The sequence below is a fragment of the Myxocyprinus asiaticus genome, chromosome 25, assembly GCF_019703515.2.
Source record: "Myxocyprinus asiaticus isolate MX2 ecotype Aquarium Trade chromosome 25, UBuf_Myxa_2, whole genome shotgun sequence".
NCBI classification, from domain to species: domain Eukaryota; kingdom Metazoa; phylum Chordata; class Actinopteri; order Cypriniformes; family Catostomidae; genus Myxocyprinus; species Myxocyprinus asiaticus.
Window position 1 is genome coordinate 1,708,788 of NC_059368.1, and position 18,390 is coordinate 1,727,177.

At 40.4% G+C, this 18,390-nt stretch overlaps 1 protein-coding gene across 3 annotated transcripts in view; it reads right to left on the reverse strand.

Annotated features, from left to right (window-relative positions):
* LOC127416313 (serine/threonine-protein phosphatase 2A 56 kDa regulatory subunit gamma isoform-like) overlaps positions 1–18,390 on the reverse strand; it is a 43,089-nt gene that overhangs the window by 20,297 nt on the left and 4,402 nt on the right. For 2 of the 3 annotated variants that reach the window (XM_051655600.1, XM_051655602.1), the window contains exon 4: positions 3,197–3,396. In XM_051655600.1, the coding sequence (XP_051511560.1) occupies positions 3,197–3,396 (200 nt within the window). Of the gene's footprint in view, positions 1–3,196; positions 3,397–7,142; positions 7,352–18,390 lie in introns of those variants that run through there. The other variant, XM_051655603.1, reaches the window with a different exon arrangement.

Below are 18,390 nucleotides of genomic sequence, written 5' to 3' on the forward strand. Positions count from 1 at the left end.
TAGGGAGGGTAGAGTCACATGGGATAACCTCCTCGTGGTCGTGATTAGGGGTTCTCGCTCTCAATGGGGCGTGTGGTGAGTTGTGCATGGATCGCGAAAATTAGCATGAGCCTCCACATGCTGTGAGTCTCCGCGGTTTCATGCACAACGAGTCACGTGATAAGATGCGCAGATTGACGGTCTCAAAAGCGGAGGCAACTGAGACTTGTCCTCCACCACCCGGATTGAGGTGAGTGGGAATTGGGCATTCCAAATTGGGAGAAAAGGGGATAAAATAATAAATAAATAAATAAATAAATGGAAGAATGGTTTCAAGTTCTTAAGTAATTATTCAAGACTAGTAAACAGTCAGTAATAAAATAACAATAAAAAACAGCAATGAATAGAAATAGATTAAAAACAATAGAACAAATTAAGAAAATTCAGTGATTTTTTTTAACAGTAGTATCAAGTATTCAAGTAAACATTCAGAATGAAATGCAACATAAAACTACTACTGTTTGATTATAGTACATGAATACTTTTTAAAGCTACTAAAGTTACTCAGTCAAGAGCAGTGAGTGTTTTCTCGTTTTCTTGTTCTGGTTGTTTGATTATTATAATGACGTACTAGACAGCAGCAGGTCTAATAGCTTACATTTATACTTACAAGTCCAACATTTTAATACAAATCCACTTTTTCTCCACTGTTTACGTTCACTTTAGACATCACTCTCTATGTTTACATGAATACCTCACCAAGACGGGCATTTTAGTGGAATTTTGAAATGTATTTGACCATTCAGGAACGCATTAACGCAAGCATTTTTGGATCACACGAGCATGTTAACACACACACATGCTGCCTGTCAATCAAACAGGACGCAGCTGTTCCTAGATCATTAGCGAATTATAAAATCACATGCTCTGGATTACTTTCAACAGCAGAATAAGAATAATAAGTGACACAGGCCTAGGCTATCACAAATATAGCTGATTATTTTTTTGTTATTGACGTTTTAATCAGTCTGCTCGTCCGGTCAGGCAAGTCACTTGTCCCGGACAAGCGTTAATGTCGAGCCCTGTGAGCCATCAAAGAAATTAAGCAAAAGTGGTTACCTGTGTTGAACTCGCTCCTCAGATGCTGAAAATAGTTTGTTGTCAAGCCGCTGGTAATAACGTTAACGTTAGATAATTGGTTCCAGTGCATGTGCGTGAGAATGCGCCCCCTGCTGTACGCGCGCATGCTCACACACATGCACTGGAACCAATTATCTAACGGGGGCTGACTGACTGGGAGTGAGAGATGCTTTGCCGAAGCAACGGCGCAAAACACAACGTTAGAGATCTTTTATGTCATTATGAGAAGAGTACAAATATTTTCAGTTCATTATGAAACTGTGGAGGGCCGCCACAGTCTAGGTAATTAATGGAAAACACTGCTGTATCTTCACTGGTTTTATAAATTTGACCTCGGTTAATGTTCACAGTTCAGGAACGAAGTTGACTACTTTTGGTTGCAAGTAGGGATGTGCATGAGTAATAGATTAATCGAGTACTCATTCTGCACCACCTAGTTGACTATTAAAAACACTACTCGAATATAGCAAATTGACTTTCTTTGCGAATTTGACTGAACTATGATGCTGAATTATACTGTACTTTCCAATACTTGTGGCAATACTTGCAATATTTTGATTCTTATTGAATTGTACTCAATTGATATTTGGTTCTTAAGTCATGCATACCAACTAGGGATGGGACAATATGGTTGTCTCACAATTAATATACGTTATGAGGTTCACGATTCAATATAATCTCGATTCAATATAGTTACACTTATATGGAGGAATGATCCAGGTTCAATACAATAATTGGCTAAAACTTCAAACAGAAAAGGTTAGTTAGTGATTTTAACACACTAAAATCATGCTAACACTCATATGGCTTGAGTTGTTTTTTTTAACCCAGATTTTTGAAGAAAATGAGGGTCAAGTCTATCTTAATTGTTGTGGTAATCAACATTATGCCACAAATGCTGTGGATTGAGCATGCTCAATATAATGTTTCTCATATACTTTTCTCTATAAGAAAAGATCTCAAACAAATAAGCCTTCAAAAATAGTGGGCTACATTCAAGCTGATCAGTTTGACTACAGAATTACTTGATAATCCCTAGTTGCAAGAGCAAAATGTTGGCTTCTTAAAAAAACTGTGTGTTGGATGCTAAGCTTCATGGTGTCATTCTAAATTTTATCTGTTAAGACGTGCAATTTCACCCTGTTGGACAAGAATGTGGAAGGAAGTTAGGTATTTAACCCTAAAGGTTAATTTTGATTGGTTGGTCAGCACCCAAAGTAAAGGCCAAATTATACTTCGGTTTTGCACGTGTCAGAATGTCTCGATCACAGTGCGCAACCGGCACTGACTGTAGTGTGCATGCGTCGAATGGTTTGAAAGGCTGAGTGAATGAGACGGCACGCGGAAATTAAGTATACCCTAGTCTTAAAGGAGCAATATGTAATATATTTACTGTACTAAAGCATATAAGTTATCAGTGATTTAGGAAACATGCTAAGTTGAAATACTGGCTTCAAAATGGGCACTGCCCATTTCCCAATAGTATTTCGCCACCCCTGGTTGCCAGATTTGAAACAAGTTAGCGGGCAAACCCAGCACACTGCAGCCATGGAAGATAGCAATACATCTAGCTAACATTGACAGAGTTATAAAAAATCCACATGAGCTGGTTTATAATTTGCAAACAATAAAGACATTGCAAACGTATACATTAGCTGATCAGCTTACAGTGCAAGGCTGATTGCTTGCCATTGTCAGTTTGCTGGTTCCTGTTGCGTGTCCTTAACCTGGCGACCCGCGAGAGCTTCGAGTCTGGGGAGGAGGGGGCGGGGGTGACAACTCTCTCCAATATTTTTGGACTGCAGTACCCATTTTAAACGCTTGATGTCAATGTTACATATTGCTCCATTAAGAACTTAATTCTTACTGGTTGGGTTGATGTAAGCCATTGTGATGTGACAGTTGTTAAAACGGAGTAGCCTCAGACGAAAACTAGAACAATTTTAGGGGAAAAGTGAGAATTTGAGCAGCCACACTGACATTAAAGAGTTGCGGGTTGAGCAGCAGAGCTCAGGATCGGCATCTGTTGCTTCACACTGAATCTGCCGGTGCGAGACAGTCGAGTTTGTGTACTCACCATGTGAACGACCTCAGGATAGATGGGCTCAGTGATGACATTCCTGTTGTGAGTGATGTACTCCACCATCTCGCTGAGCGCCGCCCGTTTCACCTCCTTCCATTTCAGATCGCTCAGCGGATCGGACACAAAGTCAAAGAGCACGCAGCACTGACGCAGCTTCTGTACGAACAACTTCTCCTGCTCGGTGGGGGGGACATCTACAGTAGGACACAAAGGCATAGGGTCACACTTGTTATAAACACATAGGCCGGACTGAACTGACTGATGAACTTCAACACTGACGAGTTTAAGTTTACAACCGATTCAATCTGATTCAAAAGGAGACAATTCAATTAGCAGTTCAGTGCATACAAAAAAAGCTAAATGGTTTAAAAATACTCTTGGGTATGTGCCAAATAGCATACTACTCTTACTATTTCTGCCGTATATAGTATGTAGTGAAAATTTCAGAAGTCGTACCGATTCCAGTAAAATTCACGAAAAAAATCACGATTCTTGATACCAATTTCGATACCACAGAAACAAATAGGAATGTGCTATTTAACACACTCCTTGAGCCTATTAAAATGTAAAATTTCAATGTAAATAATAAATTAAAACAGTAGCATGTTTCCTTCAAGTGTCTCAATTAAGTAAACATTGCTTCAAGTTTTTTTTATGTAGGGCCCTATGAAATTATTTATTTTAATTTTTTTTCTAAATTCTATAAAAAATGTTCTCAAATTCAGCATTTTCCCATTTTTTTCTGAATTTCATGTTTTTAAGTTTAATTCAATTTCATCATCAAATGCAGTAGCGGTTCTAGCTAGTATGGCGCCCTGGGCGAAACCCGCTTCAACACGCCCCCAAAGTTATTGACGGAGGGGGTCTGTGTGGGTGCCTTGTGCCCCCCCCCACAAGATGCCGCCCTGGGCAACTGCCCATGTCGCCCATGCCTAAATCTGCCACTGATCAAATGTCAATGTATCCAAACTTTAATCAAATGAAAATAGAGCAATTACTTTTCAACCAAATAATAATAAAAAAAAAAAAAATTGTAAGTTCTAGTAAAGATCCTGATCTAGTAAAGATCTAGTAAAGATCATGACAATCTAAAACACAACATCGGTCTTATTTTTGTCAAATAAAGTGCTGAACAACAGAGAATCACATTATTAATGAAAATATTGATGAAAACTTCCATTCAGTACAACAGCACCATTGCTTGTGAGATCCAGGTTCAGTAACAATAATAAAATACATTTAATTCAACTTAAGTAGCAATTTATTACACTTCACACTTCAAGCTTTTATTTTGAATCAAACTTTTATTTCGACGTGAAGGTGTTTCTGGTTCTGTGTTTTTGACCATAGTTTCACACCTCCGTATATGACCCATTGTGATTACTGAAGCTCAAAATGCTGTGATTTAATTAAATTAATATTTAGTCAGCAGTTGCTGCGTGCATCACAGTGAATGAGCACTCTTTTCTGACATCTACTACAACAAGCACAGCGTGCAACGCTCATTAAATGTGGTGTTTTCAGCATGGGAGCGGCTTCACACATTCACCAGGGTTGCTGCAGAGTTTTTAAAATCTAATTTAAGACTTTTTAAGACCTTTTTCAAGACCTGAACAAAATCAAATCAATACCGTATCCCCATACCAAAACAAACCCACACAATCTCAAAATAAATCATGTATCACAGACTCTTAAAACAGGCAAGGACACACATTCAACATGACCTTAAACATTGCTTATCAGTAAAACAGGACAGGATATATGCAAGACATGTTTTCCGCATATATAATCACATTAAAATGTACTTTCAGCCTTTTTTTTTTTTTTTTACTTTAAAGGCTGAAATACACCGGGGACTCTTATTTTGAAATGTTTGCACGTCACTGCTTCCAGCTGCTCATTCAAACAGATAAGGGAAATAACATATGTGCACTCCTACAATAATCTATAACGTATAACAATATAAACAAGTAAACACTGTCATATTTCATCATCACTATATCATCATCATCATCAACAGCTGATTGTCATAAATTTCCGATATGGCCTAATGATTGTGAACTGCTCTGCAACAGCTGGAAACACTCACAAGCCCCCCGCGTACTCGGAGAAAATACAACAGTACCACAGTTTCACTCTGAAGGATGCAGCACATGCATTTATTTAATGAAATCATATTCAAGCTTGATAATCACATTAGGTCATATCATGATTCCCGTCTTTACGCTCCTAAATTTAAGACCTCTTAAAATGATAATAAAGACTTTTGTTGCATCATTTAAGATATTTAAGGCTTTTTATGTCCTCAAATTTTGTAAAACTGAATTTAAGACATTTTAAGACTTTAAGGATCCGCAGGAACCCTGATTCACTGTGCAGCGAGCAGTACACACAGACTGTATATATTAGACTATATTTACTAGACTATACAGACTATATCTATTTAACTAAATCACATCAATTCAGGCTTTCATAATCACACTAGGACATATGACAATGTTTATTTCAGTGTAAAAGGAGTAACGGCTTGTGCTCATAAGTGTGTGAGCATTTGGTCATGTGTCAGTCTGACCAGGGGACCGAATTGAGCTCGGTACTACCGGTGCTGCAGAAACACATTTTTTATTTTTGTACCAACTTGGTACCGAAATACTGCTACCTTTGGCCTTTTAGAGAAGCCTTTATTCTGTCACACATTATACACATATACAGTGAAATAGTTTTTTTCACATATCCCAGCTAAGCTGGGGTCAGAGTGCAGGTTCAGCCAAGATACAGTGCAACCTGGAGCAGATAGGTTCAAGGGCCTTGCTCAAGGGTCCAACAGTGGCATCTTGGCGGTGCTGGGGCTTGAACCCCCAACCTTCTGATCAGTAACCCAGAACCTTAACCGCTGAGCCACCACAGCCCCATATGCCACCACTGCCTCATATGCCACCACAGCCCCATATGCCACCACTGCCTCATATGCCACCACTGCCTCATATGCCACCACTGCCTCATATACCATTTTCTGCCTTCATGGAACACCCGGATGATGCGCTACATTTGCCAAAATGTAGCAGTATACACCCAGAACACACTGTGTGGGATGCTGTATTCCACATTGTTTTACATTCCATTTCCATTGTGGAATGGAACACTGCCTTACCATTTACTGTGCAGTACACATTGGCTACTATTTTAATAACAGTAAGTGAATGAAACAATTTAACATTAAACAATTCAAACTGTTACACTGAGTGTGTTAACTTGCACGTTCTTACACCGATTATGCTTAGTAAGCGCACACTGATTAAGGTCGGTGTTTCTTTATTGTTGCACGTAAACACCTTTATCAGCATTCTTACCAGCTTGTAGGCACCCAAGTAGGCAGCTCACTAGATTTTAAAACATAGCCAGAGTCTTAAACTGCCTCTGTGGAAAGATTACAAATCTAAAACAAAAAACAAAGCAGATTGTTTCATATTATTGATATCCAAAAAATGCTGCACAAGCATATGACGCTCAAAAAGACTCAGCTCAATAAGTGAAACACAGCCAGTCTTAAAGTCCCTCCTGGAAAAAAATAAATAAATAAAAATAAAAAAACAAGCAAAAAGCAGATTGTTTTAGATCAATCATTTCCAAAAATGCAGCACAAGCCTATGCAGGCCAAAAATGCTGTCTAGGTAGGCAGCTCACTAGATTTTGGAACACAGCCACAGTCTTCAACTCCCTCCTTGAGCACAAATCTAAAACAAATAAACCTAAATCAATATGCCCATAACTGTGAATCTAAAACAATCCAATAATGAAATGCTTTTAAGGCTTATTAACAACATAAACAGGGCAGATCCATGAAAATTCTTCTCTCTTCGCAACAGCGGCCACAAATACTTGCATAGCAACCTCCCCTGCGCTCCCTTCCTCTCCGGACACAATAAGACAAACGTCTCACCTCTAAAGTGCATAAGGGCCACCGGCTGAAAGGGCCCGTTCGAGCTTGGAGCATCCACAACCATCCTAGCGTCCTCTTTAGAGCATGTCAACATGAATATGTCCAAAAGGGAGCGAGGACGGCTGCCGGCTAAGTTGAGCAGTTAGCCTCCATTTTAGCACAAACACTCAACAGAAAATGAAGCTCCGCTGCTGGAGGGAACTAGCTAGTTAGTGATGTCACCCATCAAAGGGGGACAGGCAATTGGCTGGACGAGGTCACATGATGTTAACCAGCAGAGGCCAGGCGGAGGAGGCTGCTGATTGGCTGGTGGGAGCCAAAGAAGGCAGGACCTTTGAATGTGATTGGTGCTGGGTTTGCAGTGCTGAGCTGACCACATGCAGATAACAGGATATTCACACTACAAGTTGATTACTAACCAGTTGTCTTCTAAGAATTGGTAAAGAATAATGGACCTCTGTTCTCCTAAAGACAGCAACTATTTAGATAAATAAATCTAAATAAATAAATCAAACAACATCCATTTATGTGAACTGTGCACTTGATTATTAGGTGACTCTGGTACTTATTTTTACAATTGTTAAAAAAAAAAAAGAGTGTTTATAGAGAATATAATATTAAGAATCAGATAGAAATATATAAATAAAAGAAACAGAGGAAATTCATTATGGGATCATTTTTTCCCCATGCATTTTGAAATTCAGGGGCATTTTTGTCACTTTTAGTGCCTTTTTTTCCCGAGCCTTGGTTAATTTCTGACACTGGTATCTATTAATTTTCAGATTTAAAATTCTCATCTGGTAGAGAATAAAACAGGTTAAAAAAAAAAAAAAAAAAATCACATAGACTTGCACCGAAGGAGGTCCGTGAGCCATTTCAATAGACCAGAATATCAAAGAGACTTGAGGGTTCAGGATTCTTTTGACTTGGTCCAATAAGTAAACATGTACATGTAGCGACCACCCAGAACATCCTAGCAACAAACTAGCAACACTAAAAACCACCCAGAACACACCAGGAACCGACTAGTAACACTAAAAGCCATTTAGTAAACCCTAGGGACCAACAAGCAACACTGAAAGCCATTTAGTAAACCCTAGGGACCAACTACCAACCATACTAGCAACTAGCAACATGCTAAAAACCACCAATAACACATTAGCAACATGCTAAAAACCACCCAGAACACCCTAGCAACAGACTAGTAACACTAAAAGCCATTTAGTAAACCCTAGGTACCAACTACCAACCATAACACCCTAGCAACACACGCTGAACACCCTAGCACCCAACTAGCAACACTAAAAACCACCCAGAATACTCTAGCAACCAATTAGCAACACTAAAAACCACCCAGAACACCCTAACAACCATAACAACCTAGCACCTAACTAGCAACATGCTAAAAACCACCCAGAATACCCTAGCAACACTACAAACCACCCATAATACTCTAGCAACCAATCAGCAACACTAGAATCCACCCAAAACACCCTAGCAACCAACTAGCAACATGCTAAAAACCACCAATAACACATTAGCAACATGCTAAAAACCACCCAGAACACCCAAGCAGCCAACTAGCAACACTAAAAACCACCCAGAACACCCTAGCAACCGACTAGTAACACTAAAAGCCATGTAGTAAACCCTAGGGGCCAACTACCAACCATAACACCCTAGCAACACACGCTGAACACCCTAGCACCTAACTAGCAACATGCTAAAAACGACCCAGAATACCCTAGCAACATTACAAACCACCCATAATACTCTAGCAACCAATTAGCAACACTAAAAACCACCCAGAACACCCTAACAACCATAACAACCTAGCACCTAACTAGCAACATGCTAAAAACCACCCAGAATACCCTAGCAACACTACAAACCACCCATAATACTCTAGCAACCAATCAGCAACACTAGAATCCACCCAAAACACCCTAGCAACCAACTAGCAACATGCTAAAAACCACCAATAACACATTAGCAACATGCTAAAAACCACCCAGAACACCCAAGCAGCCAACTAGCAACACTAAAAACCACCCAGAACACCCTAGCAACCGACTAGTAACACTAAAAGCCATGTAGTAAACCCTAGGGGCCAACTACCAACCATAACACCCTAGCAACACACGCTGAACACCCTAGCACCCAACTAGCAACATGCTAAAAACCACCCAGGACACCCAAGCAGCCAACTAGCAACACTAAAAACCACCCAGAACACCCTAGCAAACGACTAGTAACACTAAAAGCCATGTAGTAAACCCTAGGGGCCAACTACCAACCATAACACCCTAGCAACACACGCTGAACACCCTAGCACCCAACTAGCAACATGCTAAAAACCACCCAGAATACCCTAGCAACCAATTAGCAACACTAAAAACCACCCAGAACACCCTAACAACCATAACAACCTAGCACCTAACTAGCAACATGCTAAAAACCACCCAGAATACCCTAGCAACACTACAAACCACCCATAATACTCTAGCAACCAATCAGCAACACAAGAATCCACCCAAAACACCCTAGCAACCAACTAGCAACATGCTAAAAACCACCAATAACACATTAGCAACATGCTAAAAACCACCCAGAACACCCAAGCAGCCAACTAGCAACACTAAAAACCACCCAGAACACCCTAGCAACCGACTAGTAACACTAAAAGCCATGTAGTAAACCCTAGGGACCAACTACCAACCATAACACCCTAGCAACACACGCTGAACACCCTAGCACCCAACTAGCAACATGCTAAAAACCACCCAGAATACCCTAGCAACATTACAAACCACCCATAATACTCTAGCAACCAATTAGCAACACTAAAAACCACCCAGAACACCCTAACAACCTTAACAACCTAGCACCTAACTAGCAACATGCTAAAAACCACCCAGAATACCCTAGCAACACTACAAACCACCCATAATACCCTTGCAACCAATTAGCAACACTAAAAACCACCCAGAACACCCTAACAACCATAACAACCTAGCACCTAACTAGCAACATGCTAAAAACCACCCAGAATACCCTAGCAACACTACAAGCCACCCATAATACTCTAGCAACCAATTAGCAACACTAAAAACCACCCAGAACACCCTAACAACCATAACAACCTAGCACCCAACTAGCAACATGCTAAAATCCACCCAGAACACCCCAGCAACCAACTAGCAACACGCTAAAAACCACCCAAAACACTCTAGCAACCAACTAGCAACATGCATAAAAAGCAGAACACCCTAGCAACACTTACAATCACCCAGAACATCCTAGCAACCATATAGAAACCACCCACAGGTTTTGCTAAGGCAAACTCCACTTATATGTTCTTCAAAAAATGGGAGTGGCGGCATAGTGGGCTAAAGCACATAACTGGTAAGCAAAAGGTTGTTGGTTCAATCCCCTCAGCCACCACCATTGTGTCCTTGAGCAAGGCACTTAACTCCAGGTTGCTCCAGGGGGATTGTCCCTGTAATCAGGGCACTGTAAGTTGCTTTGGATAAAAGCATCTGCCAAATGCATAAATGTAAATGTAAAAAATGAAGAAATATTCACATAGCTTATCTGATTAAGCATGGAGTTAACAATAGCAAAGTTGTGGGTTTAATTCCCAGGGAAAACATTAAATCATAAAATGTATTCCTGGAATTCACTGTAAGTTGCTTTGGATTAATGCCAAATGCATAACTGTAAATGTTAAAATCTAGTTGCATCCTAATAGTTAGTAGCTCCCTACCTGGTTTAATTGATTTACTACTAAGTGCATCCTTTGTGAGAAACATCAGAGACGATCTCTTGGCTCTACCTGAGCTTAGTTTTAGCTGGAAATAAAACCACCGAACCGCTGATGGTAAATAAAAAAAAAATTATGGTATAACAGTTGGACACAACAGTACTTTACAATATCTTCTGAGATGCATGTTAAACAGGGACCGCAGCAACATGCTTACAGGAAACCGCATTTCAACAGCAGACCTGCAGCTGCTCGCCTAAGCTCAAAGGAAACACCCACTCCCAGTTTATCATCACTTTCCTTCAAAATAAACTCAGTATAATGATGTACAAAAATTAACACTGATAAATATTTTTTATACTATATTCTGCCACTTATTGACAGCAAAAACGAATACTTAGGTACATTTTAGACAAATGTATGAGCATTCTGTGGGTGTGTCTTATTGGTTACGTTCATAATAGCATTTTATTCACAACATTTTTGTAGTATGCACCATGTACAGTATATTGTGCACTGTATGTGACATTTCTTAATGCATGGAATAAAAGGACAACATACTATAATTGCCAAAATGGACAATTAATTAAAACTGTGATATGTTGAACTGTGATTATTAAACTGCAAATGGACGAAATTTATTAAATATAGTCTGCATATGCTGCGTGCTACAAAGTGAATGTGTGAAGCCGCTCACATACTAAAAACACCACATTTAATGAGTGTCACACGCTTTGTTTGTTGTAGTAGATGACAGACAGAGCGCTCATTAACTGTGAAGCATGCAGCACCTGCAGACTATATACTGTATTTATATAATTAAATCAGAGCATTCTCCACTTCAATTATCACACTGGGTTGACAACGTCTTATCCGGAAGTGTGAAACTACAGTCAAAAACACAGAAAACATCAGAAAAGCCTTCACCTCAAAATAAATGTCTGATTCAAAATAAAAGTTTGACGCTTGAAATTTAAGAAATTGCGACTGAAATATATTACTAGTGTTTAGCTAAATTTATTATTATTATTATTATTACTACTGAACCTGTATCTCACGAAGCAATAGTGCTGTTGTACTGAATAGAAGTTTTAATCAATGTTTTCATTAATAATGTGATGCTCTGGGGGTTCTGGGTAGCTCAGCGAGTACTGACGCTGACTACCACACCTGGAGTCGCGAGTTTGAATCCAGGGTGTGCTGAGTGACTCCAGCCAGGCTTCCTAAGCAACCAAATTGGCCCGGTTGCTAGGGAGGGTAGAGTCACATGGGGTAACCTTCTCGTGGTCGCTATAATGTGGTTCTCGCTCTCGGTGGGGCACGTGGCGAGTTGTGCGTGGATGCCGCGGAGAGTAGCATGAAGCCTCCAAGCCTCAACAAGTCACGTGATAAGATGCGCAGACTGACGGTCTCAGATGCGGAGGCAACTGAGATTCATCCTCCACCACCCGGATTGAGGCGAGTCACTACACCACCATGAAGACTTAGAGCGCATTGGGAATTGGGCATTCCAAATTGGGGAGAAAATGGGAGAACATTTTTATTTTATTTTACTCTGTTGTTCAGCACTTTATTGACAAAAATAAGACCAATGTTGTGTTAAGATTATGTTGTAAAGATCTTTACTAAAGCATGTAATTTGATAAAAAAAAAATTAAATAGTATGTCGAAAAGTAATTGTTCTATTTTCATTTGAATAAACTTTGTGATTCGATTAGACACAGTTTTTGTTGATAAAACTGAATGAAACTTTAAAACATGGCATTCAGGGAAAAAAAAAAAATTGAATTTAGAAAAAAATAACACTGATGCAATAGGGTCCTACTGGAAAACATTTGAATTTTTTTTGACATTACTTAACTGAGAAACACTTGAAGGAAACATGCTACTGTTTAATTTATTATTTACATTGAAATTTAACATTTAAATAGGCTAAAGGAGTGTGTTCAATAGCATATTGCCTATTTTCCTGTGGTAGCGAAATACAGTAGGTATCAAGAATCGGAGTACTGAAATTTTAGTAATGGGACAACACTAAGTCAGACTGTCAAAAGTTTGACATTTTCACACAAAACTGATTCAAGAAAAAAAGCTGTCAAAACAGCTGTATTATTACCAAGATGATTACTGGACGCCACACACATGCAAAGCAAAAAATATCACTGGTATCATCTGCATTAAAATGCCCTGAACCAAATTCAGTTTAGCATCTTCCCTTCAAAAGCATGCATCGATGCAGTTTTGCAGCAAGCCAATGAATAAATTAAATTACATAAATGAAGCATGCAGGGGCCGAATTCACGAAAATGTTCTTAGCATAAATTATAAGAAATTTGTAAGAATGGGGCCTGGGTAGCTCAGCGAGTATTGATGCTGACTACCACCACTGGAGTCACGAGTTCAAATCCAGGGCGTGCTGAGTGACTCCAGGCAGGTCTCCTAAGCAACCAAATTGGCCCGGTTGTTAGGGAGGGTAAAGTCACATGGGGTAACCTCCATTAGTGGTTCTCGCTCTCAATGGGGCGTGTGGTAAGTTGTGCGTGGATCGCGGAGAGTAGCATGAGCCTCCACATGCTGTGAGTCTCCGCGGTGTCATGCACAACAAGTCACGTGATAAGATGCACGGATTGACAGTTTCAGACGTGGAGGCAACTGAGACCTGTCCTCAGCCACCCAGATTGAGGTGAGTAACTGTGCCACCCCGAGGACCTACTAATATATCTAATACAAGCTAGATTAAAGGCCTTGTGCATCTTCAAATGAACATTTAAATAACTTTTAATCCTCATGTTTTGATGAAACTGCCATTACTTCCACATTTTTGTTGCCTGAGAGCCCAGTGTTGGTCAAAACTGCAAGTTCTTCCTCTTCAGATATTTATTTTCTTTTTCGTCTGACCTAATTAAAACCAAGTCTAGGGGCCGGATTCACAAAAATGTTCTTAAGAAAAAAAATTACGAAAATTCTTTATAAATTATAAGAAGAACGTCCGTAAGTGCAATTCTTGAAAAATTTCTCAAATATTTTCTTAACTTTTTTCTTAATGGAGCAATATGTAACATTGACATCAAGCGTTTAAAATGGGTACTGCAGTCCAAATTAAAAATATTGGAGAGAGTTGTTTCCCCCGCCCCCTCCTCCCCAGATTCCAAGCTCTCGCGGATCGCCAGGTTGAGGACACGCAACAGGAACGAGCAAACTGACAATGGCAAGCGACGAGCCTTACACTGCAAGTTGATCAGCTAATGTATACGTTTGCAATGTCTTTATTGTTTGCAAATTATAAACCAACTCATGTGGATTTTTTATAACTCTGTCAATGTTAGCTAGATGTATTGCTGGCTTCCATGGCTGCAGCGCGCTGGGTTTGCCCGCTAACTTGTTTCAAATCTGGCAACCCGGGGTGTCGAAATACTATTGGGAAATGGGCAGTGGGCGAGATCACACAGGCCAAAACACAAACAGAAATTCTGGCCCGGAACGGACATTTCAAAGTAGAATTTACTGGCTGTAGCGTTGTTTTCGGAGAAGCCAGTATTTCAACTTAGCATGTTTCCTAAATCTCTGATAACATATTATGATAATTTTATGCTTTAGTACAGTAAATATAAGAATAAAAAGACAAGCTTTGATAACTTTTAATTTGACATGGAGGAAATGAAACAAAAACTTTAGTAGACAAGAGGTTCTTCCTTGGGAAACTTGATTGTGGCAGGGCGGAGGGCTGGGCCGGGTCATGATTCCCGCCCCTAATAAGGCTGATTAAGCCAAAGAAGGATAAGGCTGACCGGAGATGGCAGTGCGACTGAGAGAGAGAGTTACGGACAGCTGTCCGACACCTGTGTGTGGTTGTGTCTTTTTGGTTATTAAAATATTATTTATATTGTTAAGCCGGTTCTCGCCTCCTCCTTTCCCTTTTACCTCGTTACACTGGTGCCGAAAACCTGGGAAGGAGGAGGGATGCACCGTAGTAGAGTCCTCGCCACTACCATCCACCTCAAAGGAGCAGCCACGGCCATCCGCCGGTGGACGGAGGAGCCCGGCTGCCTGAGAGCGGAGGAACGGCTGCCGACCGCAAGGGGAGGAGGGGCTCCTAGCCAGGGGCAGAGGAGACCCCTTCCGTTCACCGAAAATGCGGCGGTGCCTCCAATGTGCCCAGGGAGGCGCGGCTGTCGTCCACTAGAGGGTGGAGGATTGGCCGAGGACCAGGCTACGGCGTATCGGAGAACCGGCGAGTACGTTTTTTTTCTCTCTCTCTCCTCTCACTCTCCCGCTGCCATTCCGCATTGGCCTTTCCCTCTCTTTTTAAATCTTTAGTATTGTTTTAGTTGTGTATAATCATCATTACGGTGTAAGTACCGTGTTTTTTTTGTTATTGTTGTTTCCCTCCCCCTGTCCCCTCCCAGTTCCAGAAAGGCGGGGATGACCTGCTGGCAGATGGGGCCAGAAGGGCACGCTCCATCCCCATACCCCCCCCCCCCACTCCCTCCCCCCTCCCCGGGGGGGGGGATATACATCATGCCGGGGGCTCCCCGGCCCGAAAGAACGAGGGATGATTGTGGCAGGGCAAAGGGCGGGGCCAGGTCGTGATTCCGCACACCCGGCCCCTAATAAGGCTGATTAAGCCCGAGAGGGATAAGGCCGACTGGAGACGGCAGTGCAACAGAGAGAGGGAGTTACAGGCTCTCGCCTCCTCCTTTCCCTTTTACCCCGTTACACTGATAATTATATCACTTTGGAAATTAAGAGGCGGGTAAATGGGAAAGGGTGGCAGAGGCTGTCTCCGCTGTGCCCAACTCCGATAGGGATGTGGATGGGGGGTGAAAAAGAAAGTCTCAGCTTTCTAATGTTATAATTATTATGTTTCTATGAACGCTAAAGATCGCGGAAAGAGAGCGCTATATACAGCGCGTCCATCTGAAGTAGCAGGATTGGTCACCACGTTAAAAAGCTTCAAAACATCATTCATTTTTAACATCATTAATGTACATGGTTTACATTACATTCGGGAATACAAAATATTAGTAACTTTTTTTCTTAAGTTAGATATTAAGAAGAAAATGATAGTTAAGAAGAATTTTGTTTTTAAGAATGTTTCGTGAATCCGGCCCCAGGTCAAAAAGGACAACAAGTAAAACTGAGAAAACACATTCCATCTTATAAAAACCCACAGCATAGACTGTTGAGACCAGAACAACTGAGATTTGTGCAAAACAGACACGGGCCACAGCGATCAAGTTTGAACATGCAAACTGACATTCAAATGAGTTCACAATGCTGCTTGCACCAAAACACACATTTCTACAGATCGGCAAACGCTTACTGATCATGTAAGTCACTTAGGCTGTGTTCGGAATGGAACGCCAGCATACAGATTAATGCATACTGCATATTATACACTGTATACGGCCTACAGTTTTTTTAAAACAGTATGTGGATCATTATGCATGCTTTATGCAATGCTAAGCATTAACCGATAGCACACGTGGCCTTGGTGACTTCATCCAAAATGCGAAGTCGTTTCAGAGGCAACGCAAGTTGTTACATTTTTTTTCTCGCTTCGGAATAATGTTTACTCATGAAACATTCAGAATAAGACCAGAAGTTATTGTTATATAACAATAACGCAGATTTACACTACAAAAAAAATACAATTTTCCGATGACAGTACAGAAATTCATTGCTAACCAAGCAGTCAAATTCAATAATCTGCCATGAAATGGTGACTAGAGGTAGACCGATATATCGGTTTTACAGATTAATCTGTGCCGATACTTTTTGGAACTATCGGTTATTGCTAAAATCTATGCCGATAGTTTTTTTTTTTACTACTGAATGTGTGGCGCTGGAGGATTCTGCAGTTAAAACGTCTTGGTTCTACGGTATAATAGCGGCCGCTAGAGGTGAAATAAAAAAATCACAAGGGGATTTGCTGTATCTTAATCTTTCATCATTGACAATTTCATCCATATTATTATCATCACTTCAATGCATATTTTGTTATTTTGATTAGATAATCAGGCTTTCTAAATTGAAGCGAGGGAATGCAAAGAAAAATGCAACTAAAATGCTACATCTTGCTTTCAACTTCATAACTTCTGAATAATAATAAACCTTATACCTCATTAAACCTCACATCGTGGTCACTATAATGTGGTTCGTTCTCGGTGGGGCGCGTCGTGAGTTGTGCGTGGATGCCGAGAAGAATAGCGTGAAGACTCCACACGCGCTACGTCTCCGCGGTAATGCGCTCAACAAGCCACGTGATAAGATGCACGGATTGACGGTCTCAGACACGGAGGCAACTGAGATTCGTCCTCCACCACCCGGATTGAGGCGAGTCACTACGCCACCACGAGGACTTATAGCACATTGGGAATTGGGCATTCCAAATTGGGGAGAAAATCCACACAAAAAAAAAGTCCCACATTATGCAGCAAATCGTAATTTAATTATGTTTATTGTTGGGATTTTGGTTAATAAATGGCATGAGAATTCTGTTCAAAAACTATCAGCCGATTAATCGGTTATCGGCCTTTCCACCACCTTTGTTATCGGTATCAGCAAAATCCACTATCGGTCGACCTCTAATGGTGATATAATTCTTATGCTTTTTCCAGAGAGAATGCTAGTGCACAGTTTTGGTTCTGTGTGTTGCTGTTGATGTTTTGGGTAACATCAGAGTCATGAAAGGTTTATCTAAGGATTAATCCATAAACCTAACTAGTGGAGATAAATCCACGGTGCATCTTACTTAATTTACTCTCAATTTCTATGGACAGTAAAATGTTTTGAATCTTTAGTGTGCCACTTCCACTTCTATGCCTTGCACTGTTCTAAAAACAAGTCCAGTCAAAACAGTTCAAACAGATCAGATCTATTGGTTGGAGTTGCGTAAGATTCACTGGCGCTGGATCGATTCACGTATTCAGTTTCATTTGTAAAGGGCAGGATTTATGATGCGTCAATATTCAGGTTACTGACCACAGCTGAAATCTGAAAGTCTTTTATATTAATTAGACCCTTATTATCCACTGGACTGCATTAAATACATTAGATTCAACATGTGGTTCTCTCAGTGCTAAACCATTCGAGTGAGCATGTTTTGATTCATAAACTCAATAATTCAAAGTGTTTTCAAGCCAGAGAAACATCAGGAATATATCCAGTACATTTCTGGAAGCTTTTAACTTTTTATTTGCATCGAGTAGCAAATCGTTTGTTTCCTATGTGACTGGCTTTGCTTTGGAAATATCTTGCCTATTTCCACTGAGCAAAAAAAAAAAAAATAACTACAATAATCTGCTGTTGTAAGACAATGTAGTTGATTTAGTGGCTTATTTAGAGTAGTTTTTAAAGTCAACATGTAATCATAACCCTCTACGGATATGTTGGAGAAAGAACCGCCATTGGCTAGTACATTTTTGCTTTTACTCGCCAGACTTTTGACAACATGTAAGCGTAATGCAAATGAAAAAGAAAAAA